Raw genomic sequence first — 19,081 nt, 5'->3', positions numbered from 1 at the left:
TTTAAAAATAAGTTTTTTCACTTCTATGTATATAATTTTAATTTATCAGGGTGTCAGGAACTGCTATGTATGATGAATATGGGTAAAATTAAAGAAAAAAAATAAATTACAAATACAAATTCTAGATATACTCATACTGCTGCCTCAAGCTAATCATGCATTTGTGGTATGTCTAACGTGTAACATATACAATGGCCTTCATAAGGTGTTTGTTACCCATACCTTCACAAACACACACTTTAAGTTTAGTACCTCCATGAAAATTTATTCTATTTCCATAGCTTTAGGAATTTACAGGACTGCTTTAGTATTGTAGGATTTTTAAAATTTTTATCTAAACATGTTGATAAAGTAACTTTTGAACATCTTGAAATAGCACTGACATGTATCTGGCAAGGTCTATGTTCCCTAAGTTTTCTAGAGTTATGTCTTTTCTCCATGGTTGAAAGTCATCCTTTCCCAAAGATACTTAGCAATTTGCTGCATAACAACAGCTTCATGCTCTTTCCCCAAGTTTCTTTTATGAATTCCAGCAATGATAAAACTACAGTATTGTTTTTCAATTTTTGTCTAGCCTTTCTCGATGAAAATGGAGAAGACACTACTTTGTTCCAACAGTTTCAACAATTTCAGCGTTATTAAACAGGAAAAGTGAATCAACTTCCCATTCCTTTAAATACCATAGCTATGGTACTTTTAGAAAATGTTGGTTTACTAATTATATACTCAACATTATAACAAGGCTTCTAATCACCTAAAGTCGCTTTCTAATCACCGAAAAATAAGATACTTTTGAATGGAACTTTGGTAAGGCCAATTACAAGCAGCTAAGAATTGCTCCCATTCAAAGAAACAATAGAATGTTTAAATAATCACTCTACAATATTCTATCATAGAAGCTATTCTTAAGGGCTTAATATCATTGTTGAAGAAAATAAGTTTTATTGCTGATGCATTTATAAGCCAAAAAAACAAGACTGCACAGTACATTTCATACAAAACCATTAAAACACTTTATGAAAAGTAGTGATAAAAGATAAATCTGACTGACATCTTTCTTGATATTTTTGTACAAGTATGACGTTGCCTCTTATCTGGAACTCATGATGAAAGCTAACAGTAAATTGCACTCTCTCATAGCATTACTTAAAAAAATAATAAAATGTCACATAATATAACACAGTAAACAACTATATAATCAATTTTATCTGTTCACTAACCTCACTAAACTAGGAGCAAAACAATGACGATGAAACCAAACCAGGGCTGGAATCATACACAGTACAACTACAGCAACATAAACCAATAGTTAAAAAAATGAGGTGACATTATATGGCAGTACTATATTGCAAAAACATACCGGGGTATTTGCAGACTTAAACACTGAGACAAGAGCTATGTGAACTACACCAAAATTACTGTACATCTAAAAATCACTACAGTATTTTACACTAGTATCTCTTCACCATATATAAAACCATATCAAATTTAGTTAAATCAAACGCATGTATAACTACCAGCCATCAAGAGATCTTTAATAAAAATAAACTTTTGTGATTGCTTAAGAATAAAGGGTATGTTCCCCAATCACCAGAAATTAAATTACAACAATAAAAAATGACAAGACATGATGTAGCATCCCATTCAGCTAAAATTATAGAGTAAGCGTAGAACCAAAAGCTCTAACTTCTAAAAAACATAAACCACATAAGTGTACATAACCAACTTGCACTTCAACATAAACCCGGGCAGCTTCTCTTTGCATTTCAAACCATTCACTTAAGACTACCTAATTCATTAGTGAGCAAAATTATACAATAAAGTACAGTACTGTACATATTGAGTAAAATGAAATACAATCTCTCATAGAAAACTAACTTGAGGTAAACATCCAATGCTTTATCTATTGTATAATATTTTATGCTGTCAAATAAAAAAATATATATGATTGCATAACAAAACAATTACAGTAAATGTAATAATAAACCCAACTTTAAACAGAGAATTACAGTACTGAGTATATGAAATAATGAGGTAAGCACATAAATATTTAGATATGCTGCAAGGCATTTTTGGCACTTCAATGTACCAGCTTCAGGGAAAATCCAAGTTGAACATGGGGAAGCAAAGTTTGAAAAGAAACTGTTATTCTACAAGATACTGGCACTACCAGAAACAGATATACAAAAGAGAAAACGCTTCCTTTCTGCACTGCCAATGATGCATATCAATACCAGTTAGTGTAGCCAGACCATTGAGCCATAACACTTTGCAATTGCCTTCACTTTTGCAAATCCTCTTGCCTTCTAACTTGTCAGCTAGGCTAAATCTTTTACACGCAGGCTCTCTTAACAGCACTCCTCAAAATAATAGTTATTGGTGTAGAGGGTATTTCCCATAATGGAAATTACAGACGTTCCATAAGTAGATGAAGCAATGCTCGAAGGGATTATGGAAATGGCTTGGCCATGTCCTTTGCACAACTCCTAGAGGCTAGTACATGATAGTTTCAGCCAGTTTCTCCTAAGGACCTGGATGAGAACTGTGAGATGAGTGATTTGTGGAAGATAGAGCACAATAAAGGCATGAATGGTGGAATTTCACAGAGGCCCATTATGTCACGCAGCATTGGAGGTGATCATGATCATGAAGGTGTTTAGGACACTGATTTTTGAAACTCATTTAACATGGAGACCATGTACTTCTGTGAGCCAGAACAGGCACTAAAAGTGAGCAAAGACATCATTACCATTTCTCCTATTATCATTAATATGTTCAAGACAGTCTCACTGGGATTTCAAATGACAGACCTGATGAAATATGATTGTTTCATGACACAAAATAAGAAACACATCATATTTGTCTTCAGGAAGACAAATCAGGGAATTCAGCTATGTAGTTATGAAATACTTGGCAGCATTTTTAACAACACACTTGTCCAGTAACACTCAGTTATTTTGAAAATGCTGTATATACGCAGACTAACAAATACAAAACACTTTAAACTACAAAAGTCATGGGGCATAAGCATATTATTACTGAAAACCATTTTGCAGTACTAGACTGAACTTTGACATTTATATTGCATCAAGTCATAATTTACATCCTCAAAGCATTTTAAAATTTCATAAGTACAGTATACAATACAAGTGTTCTGCTTTTTTTTTTTATCTCAACATATAATTGAGAATTTCTTGTACTTGTCAGTTCTGAGTTTTGTAGTTATGATATGGGGTGACTACAGCTATCATTATACATGAAACAAAAAAAAAGGTAGCAGTGAACAATGCTGCCACCTCTAAAAATACAAAATTTACAGCAAATTTTGTACTCAGTGACTATGAACCTCTTATTTCTCATGTGACTTGAGGCTAAGATGATGTGGCAAACTGGCTGCCAAACTCCTACCCAAATTAAGTAAGGCGAATTAAGGTCTTTCCTCTCTTTATTAAGTAGTTTAACCAGGCTACAGTTAAATCATTTTAAAAATTTTATAACTGGGTAGGCACCACTAAATAGAAGTGAAAGCTAATTGGGATGGGGATGGGAGAAATATACCTCTACACAAAACGAGGCCTTTATCTATAAAACCAATACATGATTCTGAACTTTGCAGACATCAGTACAAAACAAAGCTCTTTTTTACTTATTCCAATTCACTAGTTGGTAAAGAGACAATTCTAGTAGTTTACCAACTTACCTCACCTCTTGGGAGATCTGGAGTTAGAACAGAGCCTCCAAAAATTCGTTTGCATTATAGTACAGTATTGCCAGAATTATTCTAATCCTTGGATGCGTCCAGCCACCATTAGTCCGCTAAAAAAGCTAGATCCATTTGCAATGCACTGCTCAGTTTTCCCACTGAATTACAACGTCTGTTGAATACAGACTTGGTTCTGACATTAATCTGCCCTCTACTTTGTGCAGAAAGAGATGAAGGATTTCACTGTGTCTTCCTGCCTACAATCACTAGCTGTAATGAAAACATCTACAAGCGATAGATAACATCCCTGAGGTAAAACACTGCAAAACTATGTTAACACCTCCTCCAGCAACTTACATTAATACTTGAGCAAATGACAACGTCTTTTCAAAACAAAACACACATCCTCTGACTCTGTGCATATTTGTGTGACGCATATTCCTGTTAACGAGACTGATCCACAATCTCTGGATCCCCCACTCGTTCACAATAAATTTTTTTCACATTTCATAAAGAACATTTTTGGATACAAAGAGCACTGAGCACTGTGGATGGCACAGTATCATCATTGAGATGGACAGAACTTGTGCTTTTTACATACAAAGAATATTATTGTCTTTTTTCTCTTCAGTAAAGTCTGTTAATGCTGGTAGTAAACATGCCAATTCATAACATCCTCTTCCTTTCTGGGTCTTGATATTATTAGACAAAGGTGACAGCAAAACAATCTCAATGACAACTATCCTCCTGTATAGGTCATATATACCAGAAGACATAGAGTTCCATGGCCTTTTTGCCAAAACAGAAACAAGGGATAAATTAAAGAGTATAATGCAATACTGTACACACCTAGTCGAGCATCTTGCAAAATCCCCTGATAAGGCTCTCCAAGACTACTATTAAACCCCACCCTTACAGTCATAATATAATCCAAGGAATTCATTAATATCAAATCAGGTGAGTCTATACGTTCAGACCCTTCCTTTTGAGTGTCCTTGAATGCGACGACTTGTAGCCTTTGACTGACAACACTGTGAACTTCTGAAATAATAGAAAGAGAGTCTCAGGGACATTTCTCTGACAACACCAATTACAGCTAATGGTTCACTTGGCTTGGCAGATGGCATTAAGCACCTGGATGCTAGAATGATACTGTCTGAAGATATGCTAACACCAAAATTTCATCAGGACCAGTCTGGAGAGATGCTTTCCTCAGCATTGTAGAATAGAACAGAATAAAGGATTTAGGCCAAAGGCCAAGCACTGGGACCTATGAGGTCATTCAGCGCTGAAGCGGATAGACAATGAAAAGGTGTGAAAGGGGTAACAGGAGGAACATCTCACAGTTGCACTATGAATCAATTGTTAGGAGAGGGTGGAAAGTAAGACGACAGAAAAAGAATATGAACAGAGGTACAATAAAAGGAGTGAAAAAAGTTCCAGCTTATGACCAATGGGAAGGTGCAAAGAACACTAAGTAATGCCTACAGTGTACCACATGAGGTGCACTAATGGCAATAACCCCCTATGGGGTCCTTAGTATCGTAGAAGTAAAGGATTGTCAGTCACCTTTCAGATTTTTTTCAAATTAGTGCTCCTGATTCCTAAGATCTGCTTTTGATATTGATGTGTCTGACATCAAGGTGATGGTCCTGGCAGGCAAGTGGCATTTCATGGCCCATAAACCCACCTTGACTCCCTAGAGTTCTAGCCCTGTTGATGTGACCTTTACATCTTTCACATGGGTTCCCCGGATATCTAATAACATGTCTCAGCACTAGGGTAACCCTGAGTGATGGAGTAAGTCCTACTCTCAACCCATATACGATTTCAAAATTAATAACAGTACTGTACACCCTTCTTAAAGCAGTAAAACTACTTTAAGAAACTCAGTGACTAAACTTCAAAAGAACTTGCACTAAACAAGACTTCAAACTGGTTAAGAGATTTGAAATGGGTGTTGGCTTGTATTTCCAATTATAGAACCCATGCTACAGTAATGGCAATCTACTTTGCCATGCACACACTAAACACATTTTTGTAAAACAACAGTTTTTAAAAACACTGAGGATCTGTAAACCAATTAATCCTACAGATACAGTATTTGACTTGATTCAATTATCATGCAGAGCTTTTATTATTGATATGAAATAACCTCTGCAATTACACATACAATGTACATCTTACAACCACAATTCTTGTACCAATATCTTCCTACACATTAATAAACTCTCCACACAAAATCAATCCTTACTGTACCTACAATAGCATTATAATTAAAAACCCAACCTACACAAAGATATTTAAGAAACTATCATTAAGTTCAACCACACAACAGAGTTGAAACTCCCATCATTAAGTTCAACCACACAACAGAGTTGAAACTCTTAACTCACATAGGGCTGGTCAATTAATAAAATAACACTACATAAAATGTCAAATTCTTTACACTGCTTACTTCTCTGACAATCCCAGAAATCATGTATATCATTAAATATCTTCATTTGTACTTAATTTTGCTTTCATATTCATATAGACAATAAACAAACACAAACTTTGACAACTTTACTTATAAACCTAGATAATGAGTCACATTTATGCATTTCTCTTGCAAATTAATCTGCTGCCATATGAAGAGAATGACGAAATCTCCAAACTTTTTTAAACAATTTAATTCCATCCATACAAGCAAATGTTTCACAAAGCTTCAATTTTCCAATCTAGATCAATAAAAACCAATGTTTCAAAGATCTTTATTTTTTTAACAATATAGATGATTATAAACCACTTTGCAAAGGTTTCTTTCTTTAATCCAGATGATCAGACAATGTCTGGAGCTACAAACCACTTTTATGGAAAAGTACCAGATATGCATTTTTCAATTATCTGTTTGCAAAGCTTTATTTCTTTAATCCAGGTGGTCACACAATGTCTGGAACTACAACCACTTTTAAGGAAAAGTACCAGATATGCATTTTTCAATTATCTGAGAAAACAGCATAATTGTTTATAATGCTGACTGCTTCTTCAGCAAAATGTTGAATCTGTTTCTCTAACCATTCTGGATGTGCCGCAATGCATAACTGTTGAACATGCATTCAAGCGTCAAATGATGTTTTACCATAGTACTGAATAAACATTCGATAGCTTGACAAAAATAGACTCATATAGATGTAGAACATTATTTGAGTGTTGAATAATAGTACTAAGGATTGTTTACATGTTTGGTGACTGTATTTTCTGCTAAGTTATCTATTCTGGGCCTGTGAAGAGAGGTGGCACTTTCAGTGCCTCTTGTAATCTGGATCTTTGACCATTAGATTACATTACTACAGTATCATTATTTGATTTTTATCACGATCTATACAAAGAGTACAGGAAACTCTGAATACAATAAAAATGCATATCATGCCAAATAATCACTGTAATAAAAGAGGATACAAAGAAAATTTTGACCCAAAAGGAAACAAATATCAGCCAGGTTATGAGAAGGATGAAATAAGTAATGACTCCAACGCTCAAAATACCTAAGATCTTAGCAAATCAAATGTTTTATTACACAAACAAAACAGTGTCTTGGTGAAGAATGGCCTATATTTCCCCCAAAACTGAAAACACATTAGGTAGAACACAATGACAAAATACACACCATGTATAAACCATATCACATTAAAAATACAGTACAGTATACAGCCTACCTAGGCATACTTGCAGTTAAAGAAAATAAACATACTAAAGTCGGAGGATACCCTGAGCTTCCAGTAGCTAAGTACAATAGTGAAGAGAAGACTTGCAAGGTTCTTCCAGTTGCCAGGAGCAGTACCGAAAAAGGCCTGCAAACCTGAAAATTGCTGTGACACAGTAACTCCTGATACTTGCTAACAATTATACAATAAATTGATGACGAAACCTCATAAACAGGTCAAAAATTTGGGTTCAACAACACCTACAGTAGAGGAACATGAACAGCCAACACAAGCCAAGGCATCCAACCAGTGAAAATAATCAAGAAAAAAAAACTGACTGTGATCAACGTTCAAACAAAATGAAGACATAAAACCCAAATTGCGACAGTAATCAGCTCTAAGGTGGGATGGGCAAAATGTGCTTGTTAAGCAAATAAGTAACAGCACATACATTTCTCTCAGAAACCAGGACACAAATAACTGATGAGATCTTGTTAGGGGGAGAGGAAGCAGGAGTATGTTTCATTTGCCTCATCAGCCCCTGCTTACAACAACCTTGTATTGAAAGACTTGGTTGAAATGAAAAGATTGGCAAATTGAAGCAAGAGGGGTTTTTTCCCCCAATGCAGGTATTCTTCTAGACTTACAGTTGTAATTATTCTTCCTAACTTTCCTGCAAACTGTGCTTGGAATCCAGTTTACACCTGTACATATCCAACTTTTTGACATCATTAGAGTAAAACCCCCATATTTGCGGTCTCACTATTCGCTGACTCACCTATTTGCGGATTTCTGTGTGGAATGTATATATACATTATTCATGGAAAATTTGCCCATTCACAGTATTTTTCACTGAGAAATATTCACTAATTACTGTATTTTCATATCATTTTCATGACTGAATGCACTTCTTGTGATAAAACTATTAAAATACTCAGGTATAAGCATTTTTAGAGGCTTTTTTGAGTGTTTAAACTACTGTATCAAAATAGGCAGTTCTAAGTGCTTTTAGAGGGGTTTTAAGTATTCGTGGATTTTAGCTATTTGCGGGGGGAGGGGGGTGTGCGGTACACATCCCCCGCGAATACAGGGGGTTTACTGTACTATCATTTTTATTATCATTAATTTTAAGTAGTTTACCTAGACAACTGAGTCAAAGTTTGTAGCTGGGTGTAAATATAGCTTGCAGTAAATAGAAAAATTCATAACCCAAAAAGATCAATCCTATTCTAAGACATGTGACACTCAACTCAAGTCAACTTCATAGGATATAAAAATTTACCATTAAAGCACCATTGTCATTACAAGACAATAAAGTTCTTTCCCAAAACTCATCTTCACAGTTGGAAACAACTGTCTCCACTTAGAAGTTTTTGTGGTTGCACAAAAAAGTTCCAAAAGTATGCTCCAAAGTTATTAAAATAAAAACCCACAAATCACTAAAATTCTGAACAGCCATACGACATGGAAAAGAAAGTTCATAATATTTTTGTAGCCATACATACAAAAATATTAATTATCTACCTGAGAAAATAATAAATTTGCAAAGTCTGCCTACTGCATGAACACATTAAAAATGTAGTTAAATCAAGTTCTTCTTGGTCCTAAAATGAAAAACAAAAGAAAAATTCAACGTACAACTCTATTTCTTCAGTGAAAGCCTAAGGCAAACATTTTATTAAATGACCCTTGTTGAAGAATTATTTAGAAACAAAAATAAAACAAAAGAATTTTTCCATCTATGTAAAAGACTTGATCAAATCCAGATTACTGTCAGGGAATGAATAATAAAGCCTTAGACCTTTCATGTGCACTGTAGGATCTTGAAGTAACTGAACTATGTCACTATCTTCTATTTTGTACACAATCTCTTTCTCAGGAAAGATGAATTCACTCTGATTTTTCCTTTCCAAATACTGGACTTCATAGTCACCACTATCAGTCTTGTTTCTAACAACAGCACAGTAATGTTTGACAGATTTTTTCGAAGACAGTTTCACAACTATGTATGATCCGCATTTTATCTTGTCCTTAATGCTTTCCTTCTTGGAGGAATATATGTCATTTAAACATACAACTGGCATGAAATGAGTAGGTTTTTCCACTATATTATTTTCAAGAGATTTGTCTTTGCTTGCTTTCATTTTCTTAGCTTTAGGCAATTCATTTTCAGAACTTTCCCCTAAAGACTCAAAATCACTAAAACTATTACTTGTTCCACTGTACAGTTCACTCAAGCACACAAGTTCTGCATCTATGCTTTCTACTGACATTGAGTCATCACATTCTGCAATATCCCTGACAAAACCGCCAATGCTGACAATTGGCTCTGGGTCATGGCAACTGCTCTCTGTCTTTATGGATTGACTGTGACTAGACACTAAATTCTTCTTGGAAGTTTTACCTGTCACCTTCCTGGCTGAGGTCCCTCTTTTCAATCCCTTATCGTTGTCTTTAGTAATAGTGGATGTCCCTGAGAGCATATAACATATTTCATTAATCTAACCAAAACAAAAGATCAGGGAAAAGTTTGTTACTTTTTAGATCCCTATCACCTATTTCTTGATGTTAATTCTGTTCTATTTCTTTCTCTTTATTCTTTAAAATAAAATGCATAATTAATGACAAAAACTACCATGTGCAATTTTATATAATACTGTAAAATTAATTTTCCACACACACCAATGTCATAATTCATTTTAATTTCCAGTGCCAAATTCCCCACACATGTAACTTCTGAAGTCTTGAAGACAGAAGAAGTGGATTACCAAAAAGTGGGTGTTGATGTCTGCATGACTTCAACCCATCAGTAGGTAGTAATTGTCATTCTCACTCTTTCACATAAACCTGTCACAGAGCTATAATTATAGAGATTAGGATTTGGGAACTTCATGATTGATGAGTTTGCATGAAAAAGTTAGTTTGAAGAACTAAAAAGACTACCTTCAACTCCCAGAAGTTTTTACTGTTCCTTGTTGCAATCTAACACGTACTTGTTTCTTGCTGATCTAAAAGAAAGACACCCCACCTTGATGAGCTGGATCCTTCCATCATCACAGATCCGTAAGTACCTCTTGTGAAGTCTTTCAAGGGACATCAAAAGAGATACTGAAACTATCTGGCTGATTTGCTGCTGACTAGAACCTTGTCAGTTGTGCTTGCAGAGACCTCACATGGAAAATCTATGTGGAACAAACTTTTCCTACCAGGGAATGCCACAGCTTGGCTAGAGGACTCAGAAGTACAGTAGCTGAAACTTCTGAATAACTGACATCAATCTTGCAATTTTGTCTTACAAGGTTGCACTAAACCTGTTAAGGCTTCTGTTTCTACGCTAAGATAGACTGACCACATGGAGGGTGTGAGACTGGATTTAACCAAATGATTTGTAGACCAAGGGAATGACACTTTACAAATGTGATTCCCATCTTAAAGGTGTTGCTGATTCTGACAGTACCAACTAATCATCTAAATAACTTTTCCCAGTATGCCAGACTTATGTTCCTAAGTTGCTACTGGTGCCTAGTTTCCATAAACACTAGTGAAGCTGTAGCAGTGCAAAAGCACACAGTACGAAACTAATAAATCTTTCCCTTCCAGACTAATCAAATGTATTTCCTTGAGGATAGATTGAAACTACATATCCATGAGATCTGTCAAAACAGATAAGTTCTGCTTCCTGATGGCCTATCTCACCAACTCCAATGTCTCCATCCTGAAGGGACTATGTTGTAAAGACTTGTTTAAGGAGAAGAAACTGACAATTGGCATTAGCCACCAGTTGTCTTAAGAAACAAGGGCAAAAGACAGTAAAACCCCACTGACCCATCTGTTACCCTTTCTTGCAGACTGGCAAGTTTCTTTATTTGTATGCCCAAAAATTCCACTAAATGAATGGGATCCCGGCTGAACCAAAACACTTTTCAGGGGTAGACAGAGCCCTGGAATTCACAGAAGTGTTGTGAGGCAAAGCCCTAGAACCTCTTGACTTCCTGTATAGGGTCATAAGGAGACTAGTGGAGAGAGAGTGCACTTCCTTTTACAACAGACATCAAAGCTTCTCTGACGCATCTGAATCACTAAAAGAAAGTGACCCAGAAAGGGGGGAAGATGAGCTCACAAAACTCCCTTTCTGCAGCATCAAGGCCTGATGCTGAGGAAGAACACTAGATGAATCTCTACTGCAAGCTTAAGAAGTAGCTGATGAAAGGTTTACAAAGACGAACATGATTTGGTCACATTATCTAAACTATGATGCCTACAATGCTAATGAAACCTTGAGGAACAGCACTCATTCTGAATGAGATTTGATATGAAGGGATTCTTTCCAAGAAACCCTCAAAATACCATAAGTCAGTGGAGCATGAATCATTGCCAGCATAATTGCTAATGCAATAACAGGCAAAGATAATCTGAGAGAGACAGACGGAAGAAGAATATCTTAAACTATAGGAGGAAATATCACAGACTTGTCAGAACAGTAACTAGATGTCAGACATTTCCAGAAGAGCAGTCAGCAGAAGGCCCACCTTGAACAAGGCATACACAAACTGAAGGAGGAAAATTAAGTAAAGATTAAACTGCTTAAGTTACAATTGTTGTCGGCAAAGGAAAATTGGTCAAGAAGGCATTTATAGCAGGGAGGGAGGACCTAGCAAAAGCAACCCACCTCATCATTTGAGCACGCATACAAAAAATTGTGCGCACTGAATGTTTTGGTACAAGGTTCCAATATTGAAACATAAGATTTTGGCATAAGATACAAATACTGAAACATATGCACCAAGGGAAGGAGCTGAATCTAAAATCCAAGTAACAGCAGACAAAGCAGCAGTAGCAGGAGCATTTCTGTTACTGACAAAGCAAGCACTGGCACAGACAGAGAAGATGTAGTCATTGCTGCTGAAAAAGCAGAGACAACAGCATAAGGTCAAACAGGAATGAACGAGTTACCATGACCTCAGTAACCTAAGCTGGGGAGACCAGAGGCACAACAGTTCACAGCAAATGAAGCAGGAGCAAACGCATAAGCATGAGAAGTAACAAAAGACATTGGCATCCCAATTGCAAGAACGGCTGAGGCTACAGTCATCATAAGCAGCAAGGAAACTTTAATAGCCCAAAATTTCAGGTACCTGTAATAAAGAAGGAGGAAACGTGAAGGGCTAAAAAATTGACATCAGAGAAGCAATCAGATTCCTACAATATTCAGGTTTAACACTTGACACTGAATTCAACATATTTCCTTCAAAATCAGCCAGATCTAGAGAAGGAGACCGAGGGGCCTGAGCCAACAGCAATGGCACTGGAAGGCACTGTCCACATGGCAGGATTAGTAGAAGCAGGCATTACAGGAGCAGCAGTCGCAGCACCAGGCAGAACAGGCCGAACATGTGAGAAGCATGAAAGTAAGGAACTGGAGCCACAGGTCAAGCAGAGGGCAGTGCTGGGAAGTTAGTGAACACTTAAGTATAAATGGAACCCAAAAACTTATAAATACAGTAAGTACATATAGCTTTTATCCAAAAAAAAGATCATCCAAAACAACCACTTACCAAATGGTAAAGGGCAAGGACAGATAATTAACCAGAATAAAACCAACTCAAAAAAAACAAGCAAAAAAAAAAATTAACTTTGTCAAAGAATCCAGCAAAAAAGACAAGCAAGAATGATAAAAAAAAAGAACCAAAAACAGACATCACTGGTGTAGTAAGCGGGGAAAAAAAAATTATAGCAGGAAAGGAAAACAGGCATGAGCTGAAGGAGATGGAATTGTAAGATATAAAATCTCAAGACTTGAGAGGCTGGAGAGCTCTCATGACTGTTATAACAATCAACAAGATTTGCAAAAGAATGAGGCCAGCAGTTTCTACCTATTGATGGGTCAAAGATGAGAATGTACATCCTGTCACTCGATGGTTGATTTTCTACCTGCTCCTTTTCTTCCATCTTCAACATGACAGTTATTATGTTCCTGGGGAATTTAGCACTGCAAATTAAGGCAAATTATTTTTTATGGGTTTGTCTGAAACAATTTGAATGTGTACACTTCTTTTTGCATTTATTATTATTATTGTTAGGGGTTTGATGGTGTGCGCTACAAGCACTGGGACCCAACGTTGCTGTCTCCCCTACCCTCCCGATCTCAAACCTACCCCAACCCCCACCCAGGGTGGACAAACTGGTTTGCAAGGGGTGGGTGGCTGTGTCATGTCTCCCCTACTTGCCACCCATGGGAGGACAAACAAGATCCACTCAGAGTTATTATTATTATTATTATTATTATTATTATTATTATTATTATTATTATTATTATTATTATTATTATAAGGTGCTTTAAAAAGCCCATAGTCATATACACAACAACGACAAATGCCAAAAAACTGGAGCACATCAAGAAATATTCAATATTTGTATAAACAATGATTTCTACTTCATATGAACAAGATAACTGCTTTTGAGCATCATGGACCAATTACCAGTCTCACTACGTTCATCAACAATTTACAGAGTTAAGAAGACATATGGTCTAGCATTAATAATCTAATAAAAAATATGAACAGGTGCAAAGCTGTTACGTATAAAATTCAACGGCAGCATTTATTTTTGAGAATAATACAATCCCCTTTATTTGAAACCCTAACAACTCAGCTAACCTAATTTCAGTAGGTTCTGTTTTTATTAGATTTTAATAAAAAACCCTTTGAAATTATTCAATTTCCCGTTTTTAAAATCCCTCCAAATTTTTACCTCCCTTTTTGTTTATCTGCTTGTTGTTTGTTAGCATTACCTGAGTTTAATTACAACTTACCTCACATGTTTCAATGTATTATGTATACTGTAATTATATTTTAACTACGGTTTCTAACACTGCTGTCATACTATTCCTACTGAAAAGTATAAGTTGAGCACTGATAAATTACTCATTCAAAACAATACAGTAATTACCTGTTGTAATTTCAGCCTCGGGGGAAGATGCATCTACGCACGTTTCCAATCTGTCTTGCCACCTCTGAATCTTCTCCAAAGTTTCTTGAATTTTCTTCTCATTGGCTGACTTCTCTTGCTGGACCTTGGAAACTTTAGCCTCGTATGTTCGTTTTAACCTTCCTAATTTCTGGTCAAAGTTTTTATTTTTGTTGTTCAGTTCAAGCAACAAAGTAGTTAGCTCTGTCAGCTTGTTTGGCCTGCTTAAACCATTGGCCTGACCTGAACGCTCTTGAAACACAAAACTCTCCCTGTTTTCCAAGGATAAACCACAACTCTCATTAACTGCATTTTCTGAAAACTCAACATGATTTGTGCCAGCTCTACAGTGCAGTTCGTGAGAAGGGGGACTTAAAATTCTGTCATTTACACTACATGCATAATCAAAGTCTTCAGTTTCTATGGTAATGTCATGGTCATCAAAGTACTTTTCATTAATTTCTTTCTTAATTGGTATCTGCTCTGTCATATTTAATTCTATGAATTGATTTCCTACAGCCTGATTGCTTGTTTTCATTGAATTCCCAGTCACAGCACTTGAGAGACTAGTACTTGTGCATACAGACACAGACTCTTTTTGCACGTGAGGTGTTTTACCAGATGAGCCAACAGATTTCCTTGTATCTAAGATGTTTTGACTCTTTATGATTACTCTTTTCTTGGTGTGTCCATTTATATTTATTTTTGGTAAAAAATTTTGATTTTTCTTGGAAGAATCTTGAAATCCCTTACTCAAAGACCTTGTCAATGTTGGAAACTGGACTGTTGGCTCACCGTATTTACCAAAGCCAAGGAATGGAAAGCCCCCATCCTCCTCAAATAAGAACAAAGAATCAATACCTCTTGTATTTTCTCTGTGAAAATAAAGCAAACATTTCAAATTAAAAAAAATTTTCCAGCTTCAATGTTTAGAAGCCAAAAGGTTCTTACTTTTACCAATGCCTTGCTGCTCACTGGGCAGACAAACTGAGTACTGAACCACTGATAACAACCATAATAAGCGACCAAAACTCACTTCTGCCGCCTTGCTCATCTTGTAGCAATTGATTAGGATTTTCACAATACATATATGTAAAATTTTGACCTAGGCTGTGGCCTGCCCTTGACTGCTAGAATCATGGTTTGAGTAACCTTGGATTTACACTGAACAGGATGTGACCTTGTTATCCGTGAGAAGAATACTTTTTACATTTTTTTTTTTTACATATTCTATGTAAACCTTTGCAACTATTATTGAATATGTAAACCTTTGCAACTATTATTGAGGCCCCAAATGCCCAAATAATAGATTCAAGATTTTCAAATTAATGATCAAACTATTTTTACTACTACTTATTCCACTTTGGAAAGGAGCAGGCCCCCAATATGAACTTCAGTATGCTCTCAGCCTTGTTTAGTTCAAATTGATCCAGTGGTTTGGCAAAATACAAATGTGAAAAGTTTACACCAGATATACATACATGCAAACAGACCCACATGAACAATGGACAAATTTTGATACAAAAAGTTCTCTGTTCTCTATGTTTTCAGTATAGACAGGTTAAAAGGCAGTTCATAAAAACTGCTGAGGCAAACCCCTATCTAAAAAACAAACCAAAGGTGAGAAGCGTGAGCTTTTGACAGTCGCGACATTCACACTAACAGAGGAAGTACAGTATAACCATTCATCTATCTGACATTTCACTTACATCTTGTCAGTGATTCAGCATCTTGTCTGTAGGCCCTACCAGCATCTAAGACGTTGATAAAAGTATGAATATTTTCAATTCATATGCACGATATAAAATATTTCCAATTACCTAACGTTCCAATTATCTAACGTTCCAATGACAACAATCCTTTACGTTACTTATAATATACTGGCTACAATAGTGCAATGTTAGCCAGGAATGGTCATCAACTGAAGAATGAACACTTGAGTATTAGGGTCTGGTGACTTACCCTGACTAGAGAGTGTTCCTTCATATCACAATTGTCATTAGCTGCCTTGGCAAGAAGTAAAAGAAGAAATAAGGTATGTACTCTGGAAATGTCAAAATTACTTTAATGTTCAATGTACAATACACAAATCTCTTATTTCACTAATGTTAAGTTGTTATTCATATGTGAAGGGACAAGCAACTCTTCAGTGTTACTACAGTATACAGTCCAACTGGGAATGAAGGTGGCACTAGGAACCAGTATATGGTAATCCTCTAGAAACTTCCAGGGTCTCTGATACACGCATCCTAGATGATGCTTACCAAAACTAGTAAAATATGTAAAAAGTGTGGGAATTAATTTCTATTGCTCATATGAACATGTAGTTAGTATCCCAGGGAATTGGTTTAATACTAATTCCCCAAGGAGTAACTGATAAAACTACAAGTGCATGAAGTTCACTGATACTGCTAGTTAGATATACCTCTTTACTTGTCCTAATTCCATCACATCCACCTGTAAACCCACAGAGATAACGCTGCAATGAAGTATGGCATACATGACTGATCAGTTCTACTTTGTGTAAGGAAAACGTAACTGATGAGCAAGGAGGATAGCCTTCCTAGGATGATGAGTCTGAAGTGATTAAAACAGTCTTGACAGAGATTCTATGCATTATATCCTTGTGACTTGAGATGCTCATGACTCTGAATATACTTGTTAACATGGAGGGCATCTGGTCATTTGGTCAACACAGGAGGTAGCCAGTAGTGATTATCAACTTCAATTACCTAACAACAGACCTGTTATCACTGGATGCACCAATGTCTTCTAAGGCTAGAACTTGGAGAGCGCTGTCCTCACATCTAACATAGGATCAATATTTTTTGGGCAGTCATCCTGCCTTCTATGAAAGGGGTAGGGAAAATATGACTACAGGAACTGCTCTGACTGGTAAGACTACACTATCAAGTCACTGTTACTTATCATGAAGAAATATCCAGCTCATACCTTCTTCCATTTCAATGTTAATAGTGTGATGTTGACAGAACTTCCATGTCCAATGGTACCATTTTCTTGTCTTTGTTGTAGGATAAAAATGCGTATCTTGGCAAGATGAAATGGAGAACTTTCCCTGTGCCTGAGATAAGGTTGCTCAGTCACAGGCTCCTGTATAGAGGTCTACAACTGCTGTCTATGTTTTGTAGAACCATAATGACTCTCAAACTGACTGACCATGTCACAGGCTCTCATATGAGCATCCCTGTCACAGGTTATCATAACAGGCATCTGTGGCCTGGGCTCTCACATCTGTCAACTGTAAATTGGTGGCCTGTATGTGTTTGTACTTCAGGCTCAAGACTGGGTATCTGTCTATAGACTCAAATTGAGTATTGAGTCGCAGGTTGCTTATGGCCTGGCGTTCCTCTTTAAGTGATCAGTTTTAATGTCATTATGGAGTTTAATGAGCTAACCATGTCATATTCTTGACTACAAATTAAAAATTGAACAAAGTAAAGTTAAAAAGGTTAGACAGCTCAGTGAAAGGGGGGACAAAAGGATGGATGAAAAGTAAAAAGCAAGTAGCAATGCAGCTAGAGCCAGTGAGATACAGTAAAAACTTTTAATATTGCCTACAGTGCTGCATAATGCCCATTATAAGCAGCACCCCACTATTATCACCCCACAAAAGCACTTTCATATGGGACAAACCAAAATATGCAAAATAAAATACTACTGTTATCTTCTGCATCAACAGCTACATATAATGGCTTTTACTTTTGGATTTTAAAAGAGTACCATCTGTGAAAAAAAATTCAAGCCCAGTTTGGTACAAGCAAATTACCATATTAATATTAACTGAGTAAATACCAAGAATCTAAATCTAAAAAAAATAATGACAATCTCAAACAACCATTGCAAGACACAAACTAATCAATTTGTCATGCATCCACATAAAGCAAAATATATTGAACACACAACAGACTATGTAAACAATACTATATTTCTCTCCTCTCTGCTACACTGACTCACCAATAAATGAGGACAGTACAGCACATACATAAATAAAGTGAACCACCCACAGGAACTAAAACCTAACCTATGAGTCTGCATTGTAAGTAGCCAAGGCAGCTAATGACAATTTTGACATCTGAAGTACGGGCATCCTCTAATGAGTATTACTCACCAAAGACAGAAACATGAGATCATTCTTAACTGATAACTCTATTTTTGACTCTTTCCAAGTAAAGTAAGAGGTTTGTACACTGCAGGAACATTGCTATTACATAGTTCTTATTCTATTTCTTAAATGATCTTAACCTGAGATGGTAAGTTTGTAGGATATCTGTTGAATTCCATGCTATTACAATATGCCACTGAGTGAATGGGCAACTCCACTCAGATACTGATATTGTTAGTAAGAGGAGGTGGACTGAGGGTAAACACATGCAATTAAAGGTTGGCTACAGAATTTTAAAACTGTTAAAGAATTTTAGAAAGTGAGTAAACAAAGGTTTGAAGGTTACAAACATTTTATGATTGTACACAAACTGTTAAAACCTGAACAATCTTCAATGATGTGCACACAAGCAAATGTGCTACAACTGCATTTCTACATTGCAAATGTGCTACAAATGCATTTCTATGTTGCAAATGTGTTACAAATGCATTTCTATATTGCAAATGTGCTACAAATGTATTTCTACATTGCAAACGTTTTACAACTGTATTCCCATATTAGACTAATTCCAGAATTCAGCCTGCCTCCTTAATGGGTAATACT

At 36.1% G+C, this 19,081-nt stretch overlaps 1 protein-coding gene across 4 annotated transcripts in view; it reads right to left on the bottom strand.

The window, feature by feature from the left end:
- Positions 1-922: 922 nt before the first annotated feature.
- The window catches only part of LOC136835555 (uncharacterized), a 234,954-nt gene continuing 216,795 nt past the window's right edge, over positions 923-19,081 (bottom strand). For all 4 annotated transcript variants that reach the window (XM_067099210.1, XM_067099211.1, XM_067099209.1 and 1 more), the window contains 2 exons: positions 14,338-15,230; positions 923-9,862 (listed from right to left, as the gene is read on the bottom strand). In XM_067099210.1, the coding sequence (XP_066955311.1) occupies positions 9,129-9,862; positions 14,338-15,230 (1,627 nt within the window). In that variant the 3' untranslated portion in view covers positions 923-9,128. The remainder of the gene's footprint in view (positions 9,863-14,337; positions 15,231-19,081) is intronic.

This window comes from Macrobrachium rosenbergii, chromosome 55, assembly GCF_040412425.1.
Source record: "Macrobrachium rosenbergii isolate ZJJX-2024 chromosome 55, ASM4041242v1, whole genome shotgun sequence".
Classification (NCBI taxonomy): Eukaryota; Metazoa; Arthropoda; class Malacostraca; order Decapoda; family Palaemonidae; genus Macrobrachium; species Macrobrachium rosenbergii.
The sequence above is the reverse complement of the archived record's forward strand: the minus strand, read 5'-3'. Positions and strand labels throughout refer to the sequence as shown.